The sequence below is a fragment of the Geotrypetes seraphini genome, chromosome 5 (genome assembly GCF_902459505.1).
Source record: "Geotrypetes seraphini chromosome 5, aGeoSer1.1, whole genome shotgun sequence".
NCBI lineage: Eukaryota > Metazoa > Chordata > Amphibia > Gymnophiona > Dermophiidae > Geotrypetes > Geotrypetes seraphini.
The window spans coordinates 220,223,997-220,243,612 of NC_047088.1; the positions used below are offsets into that span (position 1 = coordinate 220,223,997).

Genomic DNA, 19,616 nt, shown 5'->3' on the forward strand with positions numbered 1-19,616 from the left:
AGTTCAAGGTTTACAGCAAAAAAGAGACTGCATACAAACAGCGATGTTACAAAAAGCGTTCAGAAATACATCAACGAGAGTATAGAATCGAACAAATTTATCAAAAAGATACATTTTAACTGACCTAAAAGTTTGATGAGAGAAGTCATTTAAGATAAATTTGCTTAAACATTCATCCAGTTTACCAGCTTGAAATGATAGGGTCCTATCTAGGAACCTCTTGTAAGCACAACCCCTCGGGTTGGAAAGGAAAAGAGGTAAACTCTTATGTGTACGGCTGGTAGTGCCAGAGAGATCAAAATAGCATAAGAGATAGCTTGGAGCAAAACCAGTTAAAGTTTTAAAACATAAACAGGCAAACTTGAAAATGATTCTAGCTTCCATTGGTAACCCAATGTAATTTTTTTATAGTAGGGACTTAAGTGATCCAATTTTTTTCAGGCCAAAGGTGAGACGGACTGCTGCATTCTGAATAATGCTTAGTCTCTTGATAGTTCTCTTAAAAGATTCCAGGTATATAATATTCTGATAGATATTAATACTAATAATCTGAAAGATGAAAAGTCAAAATAGTTTTTGATAACGCGGAGTATGGTATGATCATCAAAAGTTAGACGACGATCCCAAATAACACCAAGTATTTTTATAGTGGTGTTTATTAGATAGTCCAATCTATTCAATTTTCAAAGAGGGCTTGTTGATCTTATCATTTGGGCTAGTCAGAAATATTTTTGTTTTTTCATAATTTAATATTAATTTAAATTCTGTGTCCATTGTTCTACCTGACTAAGTACAGATTAAATAAATTTTGTCTCTAAGGTCAAAGAGATGATAGGGATAATAATTGTAGTATCGTCCACATAAATGTATGACTTCAAGTTTAGATAGATAACAAATTGCCCAGTGATACCATATAGACATTTAAAAAGCGAAGGAGAAAGTAAGGATCCCTGAGGTACTCCAAAGTGAGAGAAAGTGCCTTGTACACATAAGTTCATTTTTTTAAGAAACCCTTGAACCAGTTTAATACATAACTTGACATACCAATTGAATCCAAACATTTAAGCAATAAATCATGATCTATTAGATCAATGTCACTTCTTAAGTCAAACTGCAAAACTAGTGCATTTTTTCGCATGCTAAACAAATGAAAAAGATAAGTCAATAATAGAAGCTAGCACTGCTTCAGTACTAAAATTTGGACGGAATCCTAACTAAGAACCATGTAAGATAGCAAATCTCTCTAAATTTTTCTTGAGATCAATATTTACTAATCCTTCCATCAATTTAACAAATAATGGAATGTTGGCAATGGGTCTGTAATTAGCAATAGAAGAAACGGGCTCCTTAGGATTTTTAGTTTTTGGAGTTATAATATGACCAAGATCATCAGGAAATTTGCCACTACACATTGATGACAAAATCCTGTTAGATTGGCTTTTAAATGAAAAAGGAGCCGATTTCATGATAATCGTTTGGCAATTGTCCAATAAACAGACTACATAATTTGAATGAAGCTTAAGAAATTGATTCCAGTCTGGAGTTTTGAAATAACTCCAATCATATCGGCAGTTGAACCTTCTTTTGTTGATAACATTAGAGCTATTGGATGATCAGTAGCTAATCTCACTAGAGTCGATTTCAAGTTATGAATTTTCTTACTAAAATAATCAGCTAAGTTTCCAGAAGAGAGAAGATGGTCAGTACTAGGTCGAATATACAAATCAATATCAAATAAAGTATTGACTAATTTGAAAAGTTCTTTGCTATTTGTAGTAGTTGAACCAATTTTTTTGAGAATAATAACTGCAAAATTTTACTTTAATCAATATTTTATCTTTAATCTCCATTTAGATCTATCCTCTTCCTTAGCAACAGCAGCAGATGAATCCAGAGACCAATGGGATAGCACACATCTACCAGCAGGCGGAGATAGAAAAACTGATTAACAGGTGGTCCTATTGGCTGGCACTCCTCCTGTATCTTCAGTATGCTCTATCTCCCAGCAGGAAATGGTTGCTATTCAACTAGCTCCTGAAAATTACTGTGACTGGAAAATTATTTTCTCCTGTTGAGGTTTCTCTTCAGTGAGACTGCCATTTTATTTCTCCCGTTGAGGTTGAGACAGGGGTGTCCGGCTGAATGGTGCCGGCTTTAGGGGTTACAACTGGGCCCCCCCAAGTCCCTGCCTCACTAGTCTGACTGGGTCTCAGTTTTTCTTCTTTCCCTTCTCTGTTAAAAAAAAAAAAATTGCTACATTCTGCCCTGTTAGTGCTGCACAACCAGCTCTTACTGGCTTCAGCCGGCCCTAACAACAAGCTTGTGAGTATGTATGTGTTTTTTAGTGTTGTTTGAACTTCAGGTTCTGTTTGGGAGTCTTAGTACTGTGGGTCTGGTCAACGTACGTTTAAGGAATGGATATTTTATTGAGGCTAAGTTTTATGACTAGAAATCTGTTGAGGGAGCCGGAACTTTCCCACCCTTTGCATGCACGCGCTTGGTTTCCTTGTTGGTTGCAGCGTGTCAGTAGCGGTGCGATTTCATGCTCGCACTTGTTCTCCTCGGGTTTCAGTGCAGGAGTAGTAGTCCTGTTTATTCCGAGGCTCTCTTTCGTCGTTGTTTTGTCACGGCCATGTGCAGCTGATTGTGCAGGTGCCGGTTTATAGCAGCGTACAGGTGATTGGGCATGTTTTTTCCGGCGCTGTGGGAAGCACCGCACTGTTCTTCTAGTTATTCCCCGAGTCTGGTTTTCTTTCTATGCAGGCCGTGACAGGGTAAATTTTGCGGGGCTTGAATACGACTTTGTTTCTAGGAGTGTTGATGCAGCGGCCACGTGTCGGCGAGAATCAGGCGCGCGCTTGGGTCTCCGGCGATGGTGGGAGAGCTGCAGCGTTCCGGTAGTTTATTTCCAGCTGACTTTGGTCAGGGTATGCCGCTGCTTCTCTCCTTTCCGGTTCATACAAGTTGTACGTGTTTCTCCAGCTTTGGGACAAGCTTGGGCAGATTTATATGTCTATGTCTGTGTTCCTGCTGTATTTACTTGAAGGAAGCTGCTTGTTTAATTGGACTCTGGGGTTAGCACACAAGGGGATTACCAGAGACTCTGACCTGTGCTAGGTCACCCAGTCTCAGTTTGTCTCCGGACTGTATCGACATACAGCAAATCACGGTACAGTGAGATCAGCAGTAAGATAGTGCCCTGTATTTCACACTGGTATCTCATTGTCTCTCTTGGGGTCCCTGCAGATTGAGCCTTTGTCTGTTGGTAACTGTTCTTCTTATTTGGGCCTCTGTGCTGTGCTGCATGTTTCTAGTAATGACATAGGATATATATGCCTAAAGGTAGTACTAACAGTTTCTAAGTTCGGGCTGTCTCTATGGGCATAATGATACTTCGCATCTTCCTGCGGCCAGGACTCTCTTTCTCTATTTCTGAAGGGGCCTGGACTTCAGATTTCAATGCTTATCATGCTGGTTTCTCCTGTTGCCATTTTCTCATGGCACATGCTAGACGGACCCCCGACCAGACAGGAAGGGCTGTTCGGCTCCTTCTAAGCAGGAGCCAGTTACCTATTTCAAACCCGCGGAGGAGCACGCGCTATGTGGCTGTCAGCCTCATCCCTGAAGCTCTCATTAGCGATGTGAGCTTTGTCTAATACTGTTGTTTTCCACGGGACAATAGGTGCAGCATCTTGATTGCGTCTAGTACGCATTCACTTTAAAGGACATACTTATTTTGCTCATGTTGCATGGAGTTAGTACTGTTTTCATGGTTCCAGTATACTCCTCTTTACATTATGAACCTTGATTTTTTCCTAGGAGGGTTTCTTTCTTCTTACAGATCCTACAGTTCTCATCCTGCCATTCCCTGACCTTCTGCACTTCATTCTGAGGGGATCTTGACTTCTTCCAATGACACTTCAGGCTTTCTCATGAAGGGGAAGATGCTATAATGTCAGGTCAGGGGGCTGTGAACATTTTTCAGGATGCTTGCAACTTTGCATCCTCCTCAGGTTCGTTCTTGGAGTCTCTATGTTTTGTGTTTCCCTTTTAAGTGTTACTGGTCCTCAGGGCAGTTCTTGTAGTTCTTCAGGAACTAAGGGACGTTGTTCCACTTACTGCATGGTGCCCAAGACGGGGACCATGCAGTAAGCAGGCTGGATCCCATTCTGCTGAATTAGTTTCTCAGTGTTGACATTTTGAAACTGTTTCTTGTTGAAACTGGCGATTTCCATAAGGCTATGAGCTGTATTACAACTGGAGCCTTGAAGTCGCGTCGGGTTGTCTGCTAGAAAAGTCTCCTCCGATGCAACCGGAAACAGGAAGTTGCGTCAGAGGAGACTTTTCCAGCAGGCAACGCAACGCAACTTCAAGGCTCCGGCTATAATACAGCTCATAGCCTTATGGAAATCGCCAGTTTCAATAATAAAAAGTAAGGGAAAAGGAGGGAGGGAGATGCATGGCCGGCCGGCCGGCGGGAGAGAGTGGGCTGCCGGATCGAACGCTCGTTCACCGCCCCGTCTAACCATTCACTGCTCCATGGGGCGGTGAATGGCCTTGTCCCCGATCTCGTGGTGACCTTTTTTTTTGGTCACTGTTTTGGCGGGTTACCCGCGGCTAGCCGTGGGTAACAACCACCATGTCAGACTCTAATAGGAATCCCCGCCAAACAAGGCCTGCAACTTAGAAAACCACCAAGCTGAAGCCATGGCCACAAGAAACCCTGTGTTCAACGGCACAGCCCTTTAGAGTCTCAAAAGACAAGGATGAAATGAAGCTTTCGGTAAACTGCGAAGAAGTACCTTAAGACTGTACTCTGGACAGGTCTTTCAAAGAGGTGTATGAGTATACCGTACTCCATTTAAGAACTGAATTACATGAAGCTGAGAAGTAAGTGAAGAGCAATATACCTAACCCTTGTAACAAGCTAAGAATGGCACTTGAAGCTGAAGGGAATTGAACGCTAAGCCCTTGGCAATACACTTGTGCCAAAAAAGAACTCTAGAAGGGTGCAAATGTTGAAGTACCCAAAAAAGGAAAAACCTCCAAAAGGAAGCAGAAGCCATGGGTGAAGACGTCTGTATTGCCTGGATAAGAGAAGAAACAACCTGCTTCGCATAACCCTTATACGTCAGCCATGACTTTTCAAAAGCTAGGTCGCAATACCAAAGTTGTACGAATATGTTGATCGGACCCTAGGTGAGCAAATCCAGAGATACCAGGAAACTCTACAGTCCGGCTGTCGAAAGACTCATTAGATCTGCAAAGCAAGGATGGTGCAGCCAATCCAGAGATTCTACAAATACTGTGCCCTGAAAGCGAGCTTGAGATGGCAAATCCAAGCCATCATCAGCCAGAGGAAAACACTGAAAAAAGATAACTTTACCCGCCAACTGAGTACATCACCTACTGCCCAGGTTGTAGAGAAATACCCCCATCATAATACTGACTGAAAAGACCTTCAGTGTCATTCCGGAAGAATGGTCTGAAGCTCCAGGAAAGGTAGCCTGACCATGCTTCAGAGTAGAAGAATGAACAAGTGCTGAGTCGCCTCTTAAGACCAGGCTCCTGGAGTCTGCCCACTGCCCACATTTTCTAAAATGTTCGTGAAGCCTTGGGTAGGCGAAATGGCATGTGCCAAAACCGAAAGCCCTGCTCCAAGAGAGGCAAGCAAACCTAGTGCCGATTTGGAGTCCATAGTGAAAATGTAAATATTCTCCCAGTTTTACAAGAAAAGGTAAGGGAAAAGGAGGGAGGGAGGGAAATGCACGGCTGGCCAGCGGGAGGGAGCTGCTGGATCGTGTGAAGGGTGCTGGGGGTGGGGGGATGGAGAGGAGAAGACAGGGACGGAACGGTGAAAGGGACAGCGGGGATGGTGACGGTGCGGTGAAGGGGACAGCAGAGATGGGGATGGGGCGGTGAAGGGGATGGCGGGGGCAGGAACGGGGCGGTGAAGAGGATGTTGGTCCGGGGGCGGGGACAGAATTTTTCCCTGTGTCATTCTCTAATTCCTATTTCTGATTTATGAAATCTGGGGTGTCATCCTTTCTTTTAGTACACTCTCACTTTTCCTTCCTTCTTCCTGGGAGGAGAAATGGGGAGACGTGCTTTTATTCACTGCATTTTTTTGAAAGTGCATAGCGTTCTCAACAAGCTAGGTTTCTAACGACTTTTAATTGTTTAGATCACCTTTTTATATTCATCATGGGACGCCTTAAACGTATGGCGGCGTCCAAAGACTCCATTGTTCGATGGGTCCAGGAAGACATTCTTTATGCTTGCTTGATGGCAGGGGAAGCGGTTGGCAAAAGAATTTCATGACCATTCCGCCAGAGCGATGGCTACTTCTTGGACTCGGTCCAGAGGTTTTTTCCATGGAGGAGTTTTGTCTCGCGGCTACTTGGTCTTCCGAGAGTGCTTTCTCTCAGGATTACTGGTTGGATGTGGGGGCGCATGTGGTAGGCGCTTGCAGTGCTTCGGTTGTTGCGGAGGCGGCGTTTACTTCCCACCCAGATTGAGGATTGCTTTGCTATATCCCATTGGTCTCTGGATTCATCTGCTGCTGTTGCTAAAGAAGGAAAAATTATGTTCTTGCCTGTTAATTTTCTTTCCTTTAGACAGCAGATGAATCCAGAGCCCCACCCTTTCTGGATATTGTCTGTTGGTTTTTTCTTTTCCAACTTTCAAAGTTTGTTATTATTGATGGTTGTATTCTGTATTATTGCCTTTTGAGATTTGTTATGGGAAATAAGTTTTTTACATGCTTTGCCTATTGATGGTTACGGATGCTTGGGCAAGGAGCTATACTGGAGATACAGGAGGAGTGCCAGCCAATAGGACCACCTGTTAATCAGTTTCTCTATCTCCGCCTGCTGGTAGATGTGTGCTATCCCATTGGTCTCTGGATTCATCTGCTGCGTCTAAAGGAAAGAAAATTAACAAGTAAGAACATAATTTTTCCATATTTACCATTCCCTCTTTCAAAATTGATCCACAGTGGCTCTTGCCCTGCAGATCCTGCAATTGTGTTGCTTTAATATGATCTTTAAGTTTATTGAAGATTTGTTATACTGCTTATCATAATCCTAACTTACTCCCCTTCCTTTTCTTCCTACCATATTATAGCCTGGTATAACTACATCCCAGTCATGGTTCTCCGTGAACCACGTCTCCGTGATCACCACTATATCCAAGTCATCATTTTCCATCACAGTCTAGATCCAGAATCTTATTTCCCATACTTCGAGCATTTGTATATACTGCTTTCCAAACATTGCCCCCTTTTCCCATCTGTGTAGAAGTATTCAGTCATTTACTTATCTGAGGGCTTTGATTACACTGCCTCATTACTTCTAGTTTAGAACCCTCTTCAGTAGATTAGCCAGCCTGCCACCGAAGACACTTATTCCCTTCTTTAATAGATGTATACTATCCCTGCTCAGCAGCCCTTGAAAAATTATCCCAAGGTTCAGGAAGCCAAAACACTCTCGATGACACCATGTAGCCACGCATTCATCTCCAGTAAACCAAATGAAATAGCAAAACCAGGAAAAGGATTTTGTTGTTGCAAACCTCGTCATACAGACAGTGGATCATTTCATCTTAAATTTTGCTGTTCAGTGAATATAGCCTATAAAAATAGTGAAGTTGTCTGTGTTTGAACTGATTAGATGAGTAGGATCACTTTAAAGCGGAGATGAAGCTGGTAGCAATTCTAGATGAACAGACATTATAGTTGCAGTATGGTACTTTTACTTTTTACTCAAAAAGTATTAATTTAGACATATTTTTTTTTTACTTGAGTAAGCTTTAAATTTCTTTTTCATTACATATTTTACTTAAGTATTAAAATATGCATTTACATTTACTTAAGTACTTTGATCTAGTACTTTAAACAACACTGTTGCTATGTCATGGGGTCACCTGGAGTGCATTGGTTTAACACGGAGAAATAACAGGTGTTATATAGAAACAAGCCAGAGCTCTGACTTTATGCCATCATCTTGCCTACCAGTATCTTAATTATATTTTGATTTGGCAATTTAGTATTCTTTTGAAATGAATGAAATTTTATTCCACTGAATTCAGAATAGAGCATTTTTTTATTCATTTTTGTTCACATCAGTCTAAAATGTGATTCAGATATGGTTAATGACTGCTATGAGTTCATGTTGTCCTTTGCTTTCCTTTAGTCTGCGCCAGATGGTGCAAATGGACCAAGTCAACCAGCCCATTTCACCAATGGACCACGGATGCTACGGCCAGCATATGTAAGAGTCCTTTTCTTTGTTATTTGCTTATTAACAATTCAAGATTGTAAATATTTCCTTTTAGAACAGCAAAGAATAATATCTGATGATAATATCTGAAGAATTGCGGTTTTCTTTCTCCATGGACTAGCAGGACAGAAGTTTACCATAGATGGGTGACAACAATGGAGCCCCAGGATGTGTGCTGCAGAATTCAGAACTTTCCCAAAGCCTTTGGTAGGCCCAATCTACTGAACTTACATGGAACCCTCACTCAGTTGTTTGTTTTAATCAGAGCTGTATCTCATATCTCTGACAGCAGTTTTTTTTTTTTCTTGCCTTATTCCTGCCTTCTGGTTCTTTACCGTGAGCAGCAGGACCCTTTAATTTTTTTCATATATTTTTAAACCTTTTTTTCCTTTAATTTTTTTTAGAATTTTGTGACCCTTTTAAGTTTCTTTTCATTTTGTAGTTTATGTCCTGCTTAGAACTGAGCTCTTGGTTTTGCCCCAAAAAAGAGGAAAAAAATTCATTCAAATTGCATCATTTGATTTTTCTTCAGCTACTTTCCCGTTATCATAGAAATCTTCCAGCATTTTCAAAAAGCATCCAAGGTGTGTTATGACCAAATCTGTGACTGATACAAGTGAAGCTTTCCATGCCTCGGTCCTGATATTTGCCTTAAACTTTGTTTTAAAATGCAGAATGGAGCATAGAAGAGTAGAGGCCCAGAAGCTTGAGGATCCATGCCATGGCTCCTCCATGCAGGGATGCTCTTACTCTGAAATCTTTTAGGAGGAGAATGTTTCAGGGCTTGATGCTTGTTTTCTGCATTATCTTACCAGCTCTATACTAGTATCTACTTGAAGAACTTGGTGCGTGTAATAGAGAGTTGCACTGGGACAGAAATTCCCCACCAGTATTCCCCCCGTCCCTGCCCATCCCAGCGAGAAATCCTTTCTGTCCCACGAGGAGTCTCCGTCCTCGCCTGTCCTTGTGAGGAGTCTCCTCTGTCCCCGCCCATCCTCCAATAAAAGTTACCTGTTGCCATAAAAAGCAGTAATTACTTCTGACAATTTTGATTTTTTTTTTTAAGTCTTAGTTTATTTAAACCAACAATAAAATACAATATAAACAAATAACAGCGAACAGAAATAAGAGATGCATACATCACTGGAAAGAATTAGAATAGACATTAGGTCATGTGACTGTAGGGTCAACCATTTCTTGTTAAAAGAAATAAAGAGTTGTATTTTTTGGCAATATAAAGCTCTGTGGAGCAAACAAATCTGGTTCCACCATTTAGGTAACTTATGAGAGGTCCTTCCAAGATCCACAAATGGTTTTTAATGCAGCAATGAGTAAAGAATCAAGCAATACAGCATCAAAATCATTTAAAACAGAATTGAGAGAGGCACTTTTCAGGACAATGTTTGCATAAGAAAAATGTGCCAAAACTATACTGGAAACCCCAAAACAAACTCAGCAAGTACTTCATTTTGTACTAAACACAATTGGTGACATAAGCATGAGAGAGTGCTGGGCCTCCCACTTTGAGCTTAGTCCCCCTCAAAATAATAATAATAATAATTTTATTATATAATAATAATAATAACAACAATTTATATACCGCAGGACCGTGAAGTTCTATGCGGTTTACAATGATTAAAGATGTTACAGATTGAGTGGAATAAACAAAGTACAGACTTAGAGATTGACAGTTCTAGAGATCGTTTGTTGAGGACTAAGATTATATAGGTTGGTTTCCTAAGTATTTCAGGAACAGATTTGTTGTTTAAGGCGTTTCCTGAATTCCCTATAGGTAGTAGGCATGAGTAATTGTTCTAGATCTTTATCCCATAGTGCTGCTTGATGTGAGAAAAGATGTTGGTGATGACTTTTAAATTTACAACCTCTAACTGGTGGAGAAACAAAGTTCGGGTGTGAGCTTTGTTGGTTGTTAAAGAGAAAATGTCTATTATATATTTAGGGCTAAGCCATAAAGTACCTTGAAGCAAAAACAACCAAACTTGAATTTCACACGTGCCTCCATCGGCAACCAGTGTAGAAGTCGATAGGAAGGTATTACTTGATCAAACTTCTTCAGTCCACAAAGTAGTCTAACCGCTGCATTTTGTACCAGTTGCAATTGCCGCATATTCTTCTGGGCGAGTGCCAAGTAGGCGATATTGCAATAATCGAGTTGACTAAGTATAAGGGATTGTACGAGAATGCAAAATGATGAGACATCGAAGTAAGCTCTGATGGACCGAAGCTTCCAGAGGGTGAGAGAGATTTTTCTAATCTAGAAAAATCTTTCTCACCCTCTGGAAGCTTGGTAGTTCGAGGCGGTTTACAACAAACAAGAGCTGGACAATCAGTGAATATAGATACAGTGTAAGATCATCAAAATACAGGAGAGCATGATACGAGGTGAGGCATGAGAGATCTTGGGAACAATTTGGTTAGAGATGGAGAGGTAGGGCTTAAGAGGACTTGGTGCTGTAGCTGGTGGGACATTTTGTTTTTCCATCATCTTGGTCCCAGTTTCTGCTTTTGTCTATCTTCTACTAATTCTTTTTCCAGGCCGCGGGAGTCCCGTAGACCTGGGGGGGGGGGGGAGGCTTCCCGCGGGATTCTCGCAATCCCTGTTCCCATGCAGACCTCTAGTGTGTAATGTTGGAGTTTGTGGATTCTCTCCCATCAAAGCAGGCTGCAAAGCTTCATCAGGTACCTAGTAAGCAGAAGGAGTTTCAGAAACATATCGCTCAAGCCATTTTTGATACTGCATCCAGGGTTTCCACCGTAATTATTGATATGCGCATACTCTCATGGCTGCATATCTCGGACCTCAAGCCAGTGCTTCAAAAGTTGATGGATTTCCCTGTCTGAGGTGACAGCCATTTTGGGGACATTGTGGAAGAGGTAGCAGAGCTAATAAAGAAAAGCTCTCTGGAAGAAGTCAAAAGAGAACATGTGCCTTTGAGAATGGTAGACAAACTCCTTCCTACAGCCTCCACAGCAGGCTTTATCTGTCATCTTAGCACTGCGATCAAATAGTAATATGTGGTGTCTGAGCATAGTATTGATGAACAAAAAGAAGCTATGCCAAATTTGAAATAACATTATATTTTATCCCAGGACAAGCAGGCAGGTATTCTCACTAGTGGGTGATGTCATCCGACAGAGCCCCGATACGGACATCTTGCAAGCATGTCTTGCTTGAAGAAACTCAGAAGTTTCGAGATGCCCGCACCGCGCATGCGCCAGTGCCTTCCCGCCCGATGTACCGGGCGTGTCTCCTCAGTTCTTTTCTTTCCGCGGAGCTGAGAAGTTTCACTTCATTCTGCGCTGACTGAATTTCAGTATATTTGCCTTCTTTACTACCGCGTTTCGTTGTTTATTTGATTTCTTTCAATTTTAAGTTGTTTTTAAAAAAAAAAAAAAGTTAAAATTATTTCTTCCGGCGGTTCGGCCGGGCCGGCCTCGTGGCTTAGGCCGAGCGCCTTCGACCTAGCGGCGACGATTTTCCGGCCTATGTCCCGGCCAATCACCGGTTTTAAAAAGTGCAGCAAGTGCCAGCGTGCGATTTCGTTGACGGACCCGCATCGACGCTGTCTTCAGTGTCTTGGTCCAGACCACGTTCCGAAATCGTGCCGGCCTTGTTCCACGCTCACTGCGCGCTCGTTCAAACGACGCTGCTTACTTTGGGAGTCGATGTTTAAGATGGAGTCTGCCAAAGAGCCGTCTGCTTCAACTTCCACTGCGGTTTCGCCAGTTCGTTCGAAGCCTGCATCGACAACCCCTGCATCGGGCATCGTGAAGCCGGCATCGTTCACTCCGACTTCTGCTTCCGGTTCAGCATCGGTGCCTGTCCCCGTCTCCTCGGCTCAGGTACCGCCTTCCACTGTTCCTCCGGTGGTCATCAAAGTGCCTAAAGCTAGCAAGCAGAAGCACTTGGCCACTAAGGAGCGCGAAGACCGTGCTGGAGGACCCCCTTTCGGTGCGGATCCCTCCATATCGGCTTCGCTGCGATCCCTGCTGGAAGCTCAGTTTGTCGAGCTTATGCAGTCTATGGGACCCCGGCTTATCGCCTCCATTCAGGGTGACCTCCTGGTCTCGGTCCCGGGGGGCGATCCGCCCCCTCCCCCTCCTCCTCGTCGTACGATCTCTCTGCTCGATGAGGAGGATCGGAGGAGGGCGGCTGGTGCTTCCAGGCGGGCTTCATTTAGTAATATGCCACCTTTAGAGCCCATCACGCCCCCTCGACAGCAGAGTGCTGTGTCAGCCCCTGATAGTCGAAGTCCTGGGCATACTGCATCGCAGGAAGAGTTCTTCCGCACTCCATACCAGACCTGGGTGGCACTGCGTGAGTCCGCATCCTTACCACCTCTGCGATCCACTGCATCAAGTCCCATCCATTCCTTGGAGGCTTCGGGGGATCGTGCGATGCACAGAAGATCTCGCTCCCCATCCCGTCACCGGGAGGGGCATCGATCTCGACACTCATCTCGACACTCTTCACGTCATTCGGAGGTGTCTCCACAAAAGAAGATCCAGCGTATGGGATACTCCTCGTCGGATTTATCCCCGCCTGAGGGACCGGAGTATGAGGACCATCTACCTCCTATTCTCCTTGCCGCTCTCAGCTCTCTCTGGATCCGGAGGCTTCCACTTCTTCTAGTCCGTCTCGCCGGCCGGCGCTGGCGGACCAACTATCTTTTTCATCCTTCCTTCGACAAATGGCGGATGATTTGGATGTGACGTTGGACACTGGTTCTCGATATTCTAAGGAGTATCTGGACACCATGCATTTACCTCACCCTCCAGCGGAGACGCTTCACCTTCCTCTGCATAAACTGCTTGACCAGACTTTCATGCGTTGTTTTGAGACACCGTATTCCATCCCTGCAGTTCCCAGTAAATTGGATGCTCGATACCGCATCGTCCATCACAAGGGGTTTGAGGGGGCGCAACTTTCTCATCAGTCACTTCTGGTCGAGTCCTCCCTCAAGCGATCTCATCCCTCCCAGGTTTACGCCTCGGTACCTCCGGGCCGTGAAGGGAGGACGATGGATAAATTTGGTAGATGTATCTACCAGAATTCGATGATGGCGACTCGAGTGCTCAATTATAATTTTTTCTTCTCTTCATATTTGGATTTTTTCTTGCCGGTGCTCCGCAAGTTCATCCCTTTTATCGATGCTCAAGCTCGATTCGAATTTGAAGAGGTGGTGGCGACCCTTTCTCAGTTACGCCTGCAGCTAATGCAATCCTCCTACGATGCCTTCGAACTCTCGGCACGTGCTGCGGCCTGTTCGGTCGCCATGCGTCGCCTGGCATGGCTTCGTACCATTGATATGGACCCGAACCTCCAAGACAGACTTGCTAATGTGCCTTGTGCGGGGGCTGATCTGTTCGATGAGTCTATCGAGACTGTTACCAAAAAGCTTTCGGACCATGAGAAGTCCTTCCAGTCTATTCTGCGGCCTAAGCCTAAGCCTCAGCAGTCTCGTCCCTCTAGGCCGCCTCTGATTTACCAGCGGCGTTATCAGCTGAGACAGACTCCTCCTGCGAGACAGCCTGCAAAGAGACAGCCTCCTCAAAAGCCTCAGCAGAAGCCTCAGATGCCGGCTGCACCCAAGGCTACTCAGCCTTTTTGACTCTCTTCCAGGGAGCATAACCGACTTCGTTCTGTCTCCTCCCGTTTTTCCCATCGGGGGTCGTCTCCATTATTTTTGTCATCGATGGGAGACAATCACCATGGACCTCTGGGTCCTTACCATTGTAAGAGAGGGATACTCTCTTCATTTCCAACGGGTCCCCCCGGACCATCCGCCAAGAGAGTATCCTTCCAACTCGACGCAGACCGCTCTTCTTCTACAGGAGGCGCAGGCTCTTCTTCGGCTTCGAGCCGTCGAGCCGGTGCCAGTAGATCAGCAAAACCGGGGGTTCTACTCCCGGTACATTTTGGTTCCGAAGAAGACGGGCGATCTGCGTCCCATTTTGGACCTTCGAGTCCTCAACAAGTTTTTGGTCAAGGAGCGGTTCCGCATGCTGACCCTTGCTTCTCTCTATCACCTCCTCGAGCAGAACGATTGGTTATGCTCTCTGGACCTCAAGGAGGCCTACACTCGCATCCCGATTCATCCGGCCTCCCGCAAGTTTCTCAGATTTCGGGTGGGACATCTACATCTGCAGTATCGAGTGCTTCCATTCGGCCTGTCCTCGTCTCCCAGAGTCTTCACGAAGTGTCTGGTGGTGGTGGCCGCTGCACTCCGAAACATGGGTCTTCAGGTGTTTCCATACCTCGACGACTGGCTCATCAAGGCACCGTCGGCTCCAGAGGTCATTTCGGCGACCTTGACTACAATTTGTTTCCTGCAGAGTCTGGGCTTCGAGATCAACTTCCCCAAGTCACATCTTCAGCCCACCCAGTCTCTCCCCTTTATCGGGGCTGTTCTGGATACCATTCAACTTCGAGCATTCCTTCCTCCTCAACGCATGGATGCTCTTCTTCTACTCTGCCAGTCGGTGTCTTCTCGCCCATCCATATTGGCGAGACACATGATGGTCCTCTTGGGTCACATGGCATCTACAGTTCATGTGACGCCTTTTGCCAGACTACATCTCAGGATTCCTCAATGGACCCTGGCATCTCAGTGGACTCAAGTGTCCGATCCGTTGTCCCGTCACATTGCAGTCACTCCTGCTCTACGGCAGTCTCTTCTCTGGTGGATGACCTCTTCGAATCTATCCAGAGGTTTGCTGTTTCACTCTCCTCCCTACCAGAAAGTTCTCACAACCGATTCATCGAACTATGCATGGGGGGCCCATCTGGATGGTCTTCGCACTCAGGGGTTCTGGACCAGTGCGGAACGCCTCCATCAAATCAATCTTCTGGAGCTCAGGGCCATCTTCAATGCTCTCCAAGCTTTTCAGCATCTGCTTCACGACATGGTGGTCCTTATTCGCACAGACAATCAGGTCGCCATGTATTATGTCAACAAACAAGGGGGCACGGGCTCGGCCCCTCTTTGTCAGGAAGCTCTTCGAGTCTGGGATTGGGCGGTTCGCCACAACACCTTCCTCAGAGCTGTTTACATTCAGGGGAAAGACAATGTCTTAGCAGACAAATTGAGTCGTCTTCTCCAGCCTCACGAATGGACGCTCCATTCCAAACCCCTTCATCAGATCTTTGCTCAGTGGGGAACGCCTCAGATAGACCTCTTTGCAGCCCCCCACAACTTCAAGCTGCCTCAGTTTTGCTCCAGGATCTACACTCCTCTCCGCCTCGAGGCAGACGCCTTTCTACTGGAGTGGGGGAATCGCTTCCTATATGCGTTTCCTCCCTTTCCTCTCATTCAGAAGACTCTGGTCAAGTTGAGATCAGACCATGCCACCATGATTCTGATTGCTCCTCGGTGGCCCAGACAACCGTGGTACTCCCTTCTACTTCAACTGTGCAGCAGGGAGCCAGTACTTCCAGTGTTTCCTTCACTACTTACTCAACATCAAGGTTCACTACTTCATCCCAACCTGCAGTCTCTCCACCTGACAGCTTGGTTCCTTTCAACATAATTCCTCACCAGTTCTCTCAAGCAGTGAGGGAGGTCTTGGAGGCTGCCAGGAAGCCTGCTACTCGACAATGCTATTCCCAAAAATGGACTAGATTCTCTTCCTGGTGTATTTCCAATGCCACGGAACCTCAGCGAGCTTCCCTATCTTCTGTATTGGACTATCTTCTACACCTGTCTCAGTCTGGTCTCAAGTCTACCTCTATACGAGTCCACCTGAGTGCTATTGCGGCTTTCCATCAGCCTCTACAGGGGAAACCTTTGTCTGCTCATCCTGTGGTTTCCAGATTTATGAAAGGACTTTTCCATGTCAACCCTCCTATCAAACCTCCTCCTGTGGTTTGGGATCTCAATGTCGTCCTGTCTCATCTTATGAAGCCTCCGTTTGAACCTCTCAACAAGGCTCCACTTAAGTATCTCACCTGGAAGGTGGTTTTTCTGGTGGCCCTCACGTCAGCTCGCCGGGTCAGTGAGCTTCAGGCCCTAGTGGCGGATCCACCGTTCACTGTATTCCATCATGACAAGGTGGTCCTTCGTACTCATCCAAAATTCTTGCCTAAAGTGGTCTCTGAATTTCACATCAACCAATCCATCATACTTCCAGTGTTCTTTCCAAAGCCTCATTCTCATCCTGGGGAATCTGCTTTGCACACTCTGGACTGTAAACGTGCTCTAGCTTTCTACTTGGATCGCACAAAGCCACACAGAACTGCTCCTCAACTTTTCGTCTCCTTTGATCCAAACAAGTTGGGACGACCTGTATCGAAGCGCACCATCTCTAATTGGATGGCGGCTTGTATCTCTTCCTGCTATGCCCAGGCTGGATTATCCCTTCCCTGTAAGGTCACAGCCCATAAGGTCAGAGCAATGGCAGCCTCTGTAGCCTTCCTCAGATCGACACCGATTGAGGAGATATGTAAGGCTGCCACTTGGTCCTCGGTTCATACATTCACCTCTCATTATTGTCTGGATACTTTCTCCAGACGGGATGGACAGTTTGGCCAAACAGTGTTACAAAATTTGTTCTCTTAAGTTGCCAACTCTCCCACCATCCCATTGGGGTTAGCTTGGAGGTCACCCACTAGTGAGAATACCTGCCTGCTTGTCCTGGGATAAAGCAATGTTACTTACCGTAACAGTTGTTATCCAGGGACAGCAGGCAGCTATTCTCACGTCCCACCCACCTCCCCTGGGTTGGCTTCTCAGGCTAGCTACCTGAACTGAGGAGACACGCCCGGTACATCGGGCGGGAAGGCACTGGCGCATGCGCGGTGCGGGCATCTCGAAACTTCTGAGTTTCTTCAAGCAAGACATGCTTGCAAGATGTCCGTATCGGGGCTCTGTCGGATGACATCACCCACTAGTGAGAATAGCTGCCTGCTGTCCCTGGATAACAACTGTTACGGTAAGTAACATTGCTATTTGGTCTCTTTGTGGAATGTATTCTCGAAGAACATAAGAATAGCCTTACTGGGTCAGACTAATGGTCCATCAAGCCCAGTAGTCTGTTCTCACGGTGGCCAATCCAGGTCACTAATACCTGGCCAAAACCCAAGGCTTAATAATATTCCATGCTACTGATTCAGAGCAAGCAGTGGCTTCCCCCATGTCTTTCTCAATAACAGACTATGGACTTTTCCTCCAGGAACTTATCCAAACCTTTCTTAAAACCAGCTCTGCTATCCGCTCTTACCACAACCTCTGGCAATGCGTTCCAGAGCTTAACTATTCTCTGAGTTTAAAAAGTATTTCCCTGAAACTTTATCGAGTGTCCCCTAGTCTTTGTAATTTTTGACAGTGAAAAATTGATCCACTTTTACCCGTTCTACTCCACTCAGGATTTTGTAGACTTCAATCATATCTCCCCTCAGCCATCTCTTTTCCAAGCTGAAGAGCCATAACTGTCTTAGTCTTTCCTCATATGAGAGGAGTTCATCCTCTTTATCATCTTGGTTGCTCTTCTTTGAACCTTTTCTAGCGCCACTATATCTTTCTTGAGATAAGGAGACCAGAATTGAATGCAATACTCCAGATGAGGTCGCACTATGGAGCGATACAGGGGCATTATAACATTCTTAGTCTTGTTAACCATCCCTTTTTTAATAATTCCTAGCATCCTATTTGCTTTTTTTGGCTGTCTCTGCACATTGGGTGGAAGGTTTCATCTTATTGTCTACGGTGATACCCAGATCCTTTTCTTGGGCGCTAACCCCCAAGGTGTACCCTAGCATCCGGTTATTCGTCCCAATGTGCATCACTTTGCATTTGTCCACATTAAATTTTATCTGCCATTTGGACGTCCAGTCTTCCAATTTCCTAAGATCCGTCTGCAATTTTTCACAATCCACATGCGTTTTAACAACTTAGAACAGTTTAGTGTCATCTGCAAATTTAATCACCTCACTCGTCATTCCAATTTCCAGATCATAGTTAAATAGCACCGGTCCCACTACAGACCCCTGCGGCCCTCCACTATTTACTCTCCTCCATTGAGAAAAATGACCATTTAACCCTACCCTCTGTTTTCTATTTGATAACCAATTCCTAATCTACAACTGAACTTTGCCACCTATCCCATGACACTTTAATTTTCTCAAGAGCCTCTCGTGAGGAACTTTATCAAAAGCTTTCTGAAAATCTAGAGAGACTATATCAACCGGCTCACCTTTATTCACATGTTTATTCACATCTTCAAAGAAGTCAAGCAAATTGGTGAGGCAAGATCTCCCTCAGTTGAACCCATGCTGACTCCGTCTCATTAAATCATGTTTGTCTATACGTCCACAATTTTATTTTTATAATTGTTTCTACCATTTTTCCCGGCACTGAAGTGAGGCTTACCGCTCTGTAATTTCCCGGATCTCCCCTGGAGCACTTTTTAAAAATTGGCGTAACATTGGCCCCGCTCCAATCTTCAGGCACTACAGACAATTTTAGCAACGGGTTACAGATCACTAACAGCAGGTCAGCAATTTCACGTTTGTGTTCTTTTAGTACCCTGGGATGTATACTATCTATTCCAGGCGATTTATCACATTTTAACTTGTCAATTTGGCTTAGTACATCTTCCAGATTCACCGAGATTTCTTTCACTTGCTCCGCATCATCACCCTTGAAAACCATTTCCGGTTCAGGTAGATCTCTTAACATCTTCTTCCGTAAAGACCGAAGCAAAGAATTCATTCAGTCTTTCCCCTATGACCTTCTCCTCCCTGAGCGTCCCTTTTGCTCCTTGATCATCCAACGGTCCCACAGATTACCTCAAAGGTTATCTGCTTCTGATGTACCTAAAAAAATTGTTATGAGTTTTTGCCTCTTTTGCAAGTTTCTCTTCATATTCTTTCTTAGCTGTCTTTATCAAAATGGTAGGAAAGAGGTATTACGAGGGCAAATGAAAAATTAAAGACAGTTGTTAAGATTATGCGATAACCGGAACAGAGCTAGTGAAATGCAACATATGTACTTATACATGTTGGATAGTTCATACACACACAGTGCAGCGCCAACCTTTAGTCATGTGGCAGCCGTGAGGTCAGAAACTTGGACGCTCCATTGCAAGATTGCACCATCGAAGAACAATGTGTAGTGTAGAGAGTTGCATGGGGAAAGAAATCAAACCCGTTCCCGCTGAAATCAAATCCATCCCCACCCATCCCCACAAGTAATTGAATCCATACCCGCCTGTCCCTATAAACTTTAGAAATAGTTATTTCATTTAATTAAAGGCTCTGGTAGAAACCCATACAAATAAGCAAAGACACTTTATTAATTTGGAAATATTAATTGGGAA

The 19,616-nt window shown here is 44.7% G+C and overlaps 1 protein-coding gene across 1 annotated transcript in view; it reads left to right on the forward strand.

The window, feature by feature from the left end:
- The window catches only part of PRPF40A (pre-mRNA processing factor 40 homolog A), a 235,613-nt gene that overhangs the window by 3,377 nt on the left and 212,620 nt on the right, over window positions 1-19,616 (forward strand). The window contains 1 exon segment of the mRNA XM_033944203.1: window positions 8,193-8,270. Coding sequence (XP_033800094.1) covers window positions 8,193-8,270 — 78 coding nt within the window.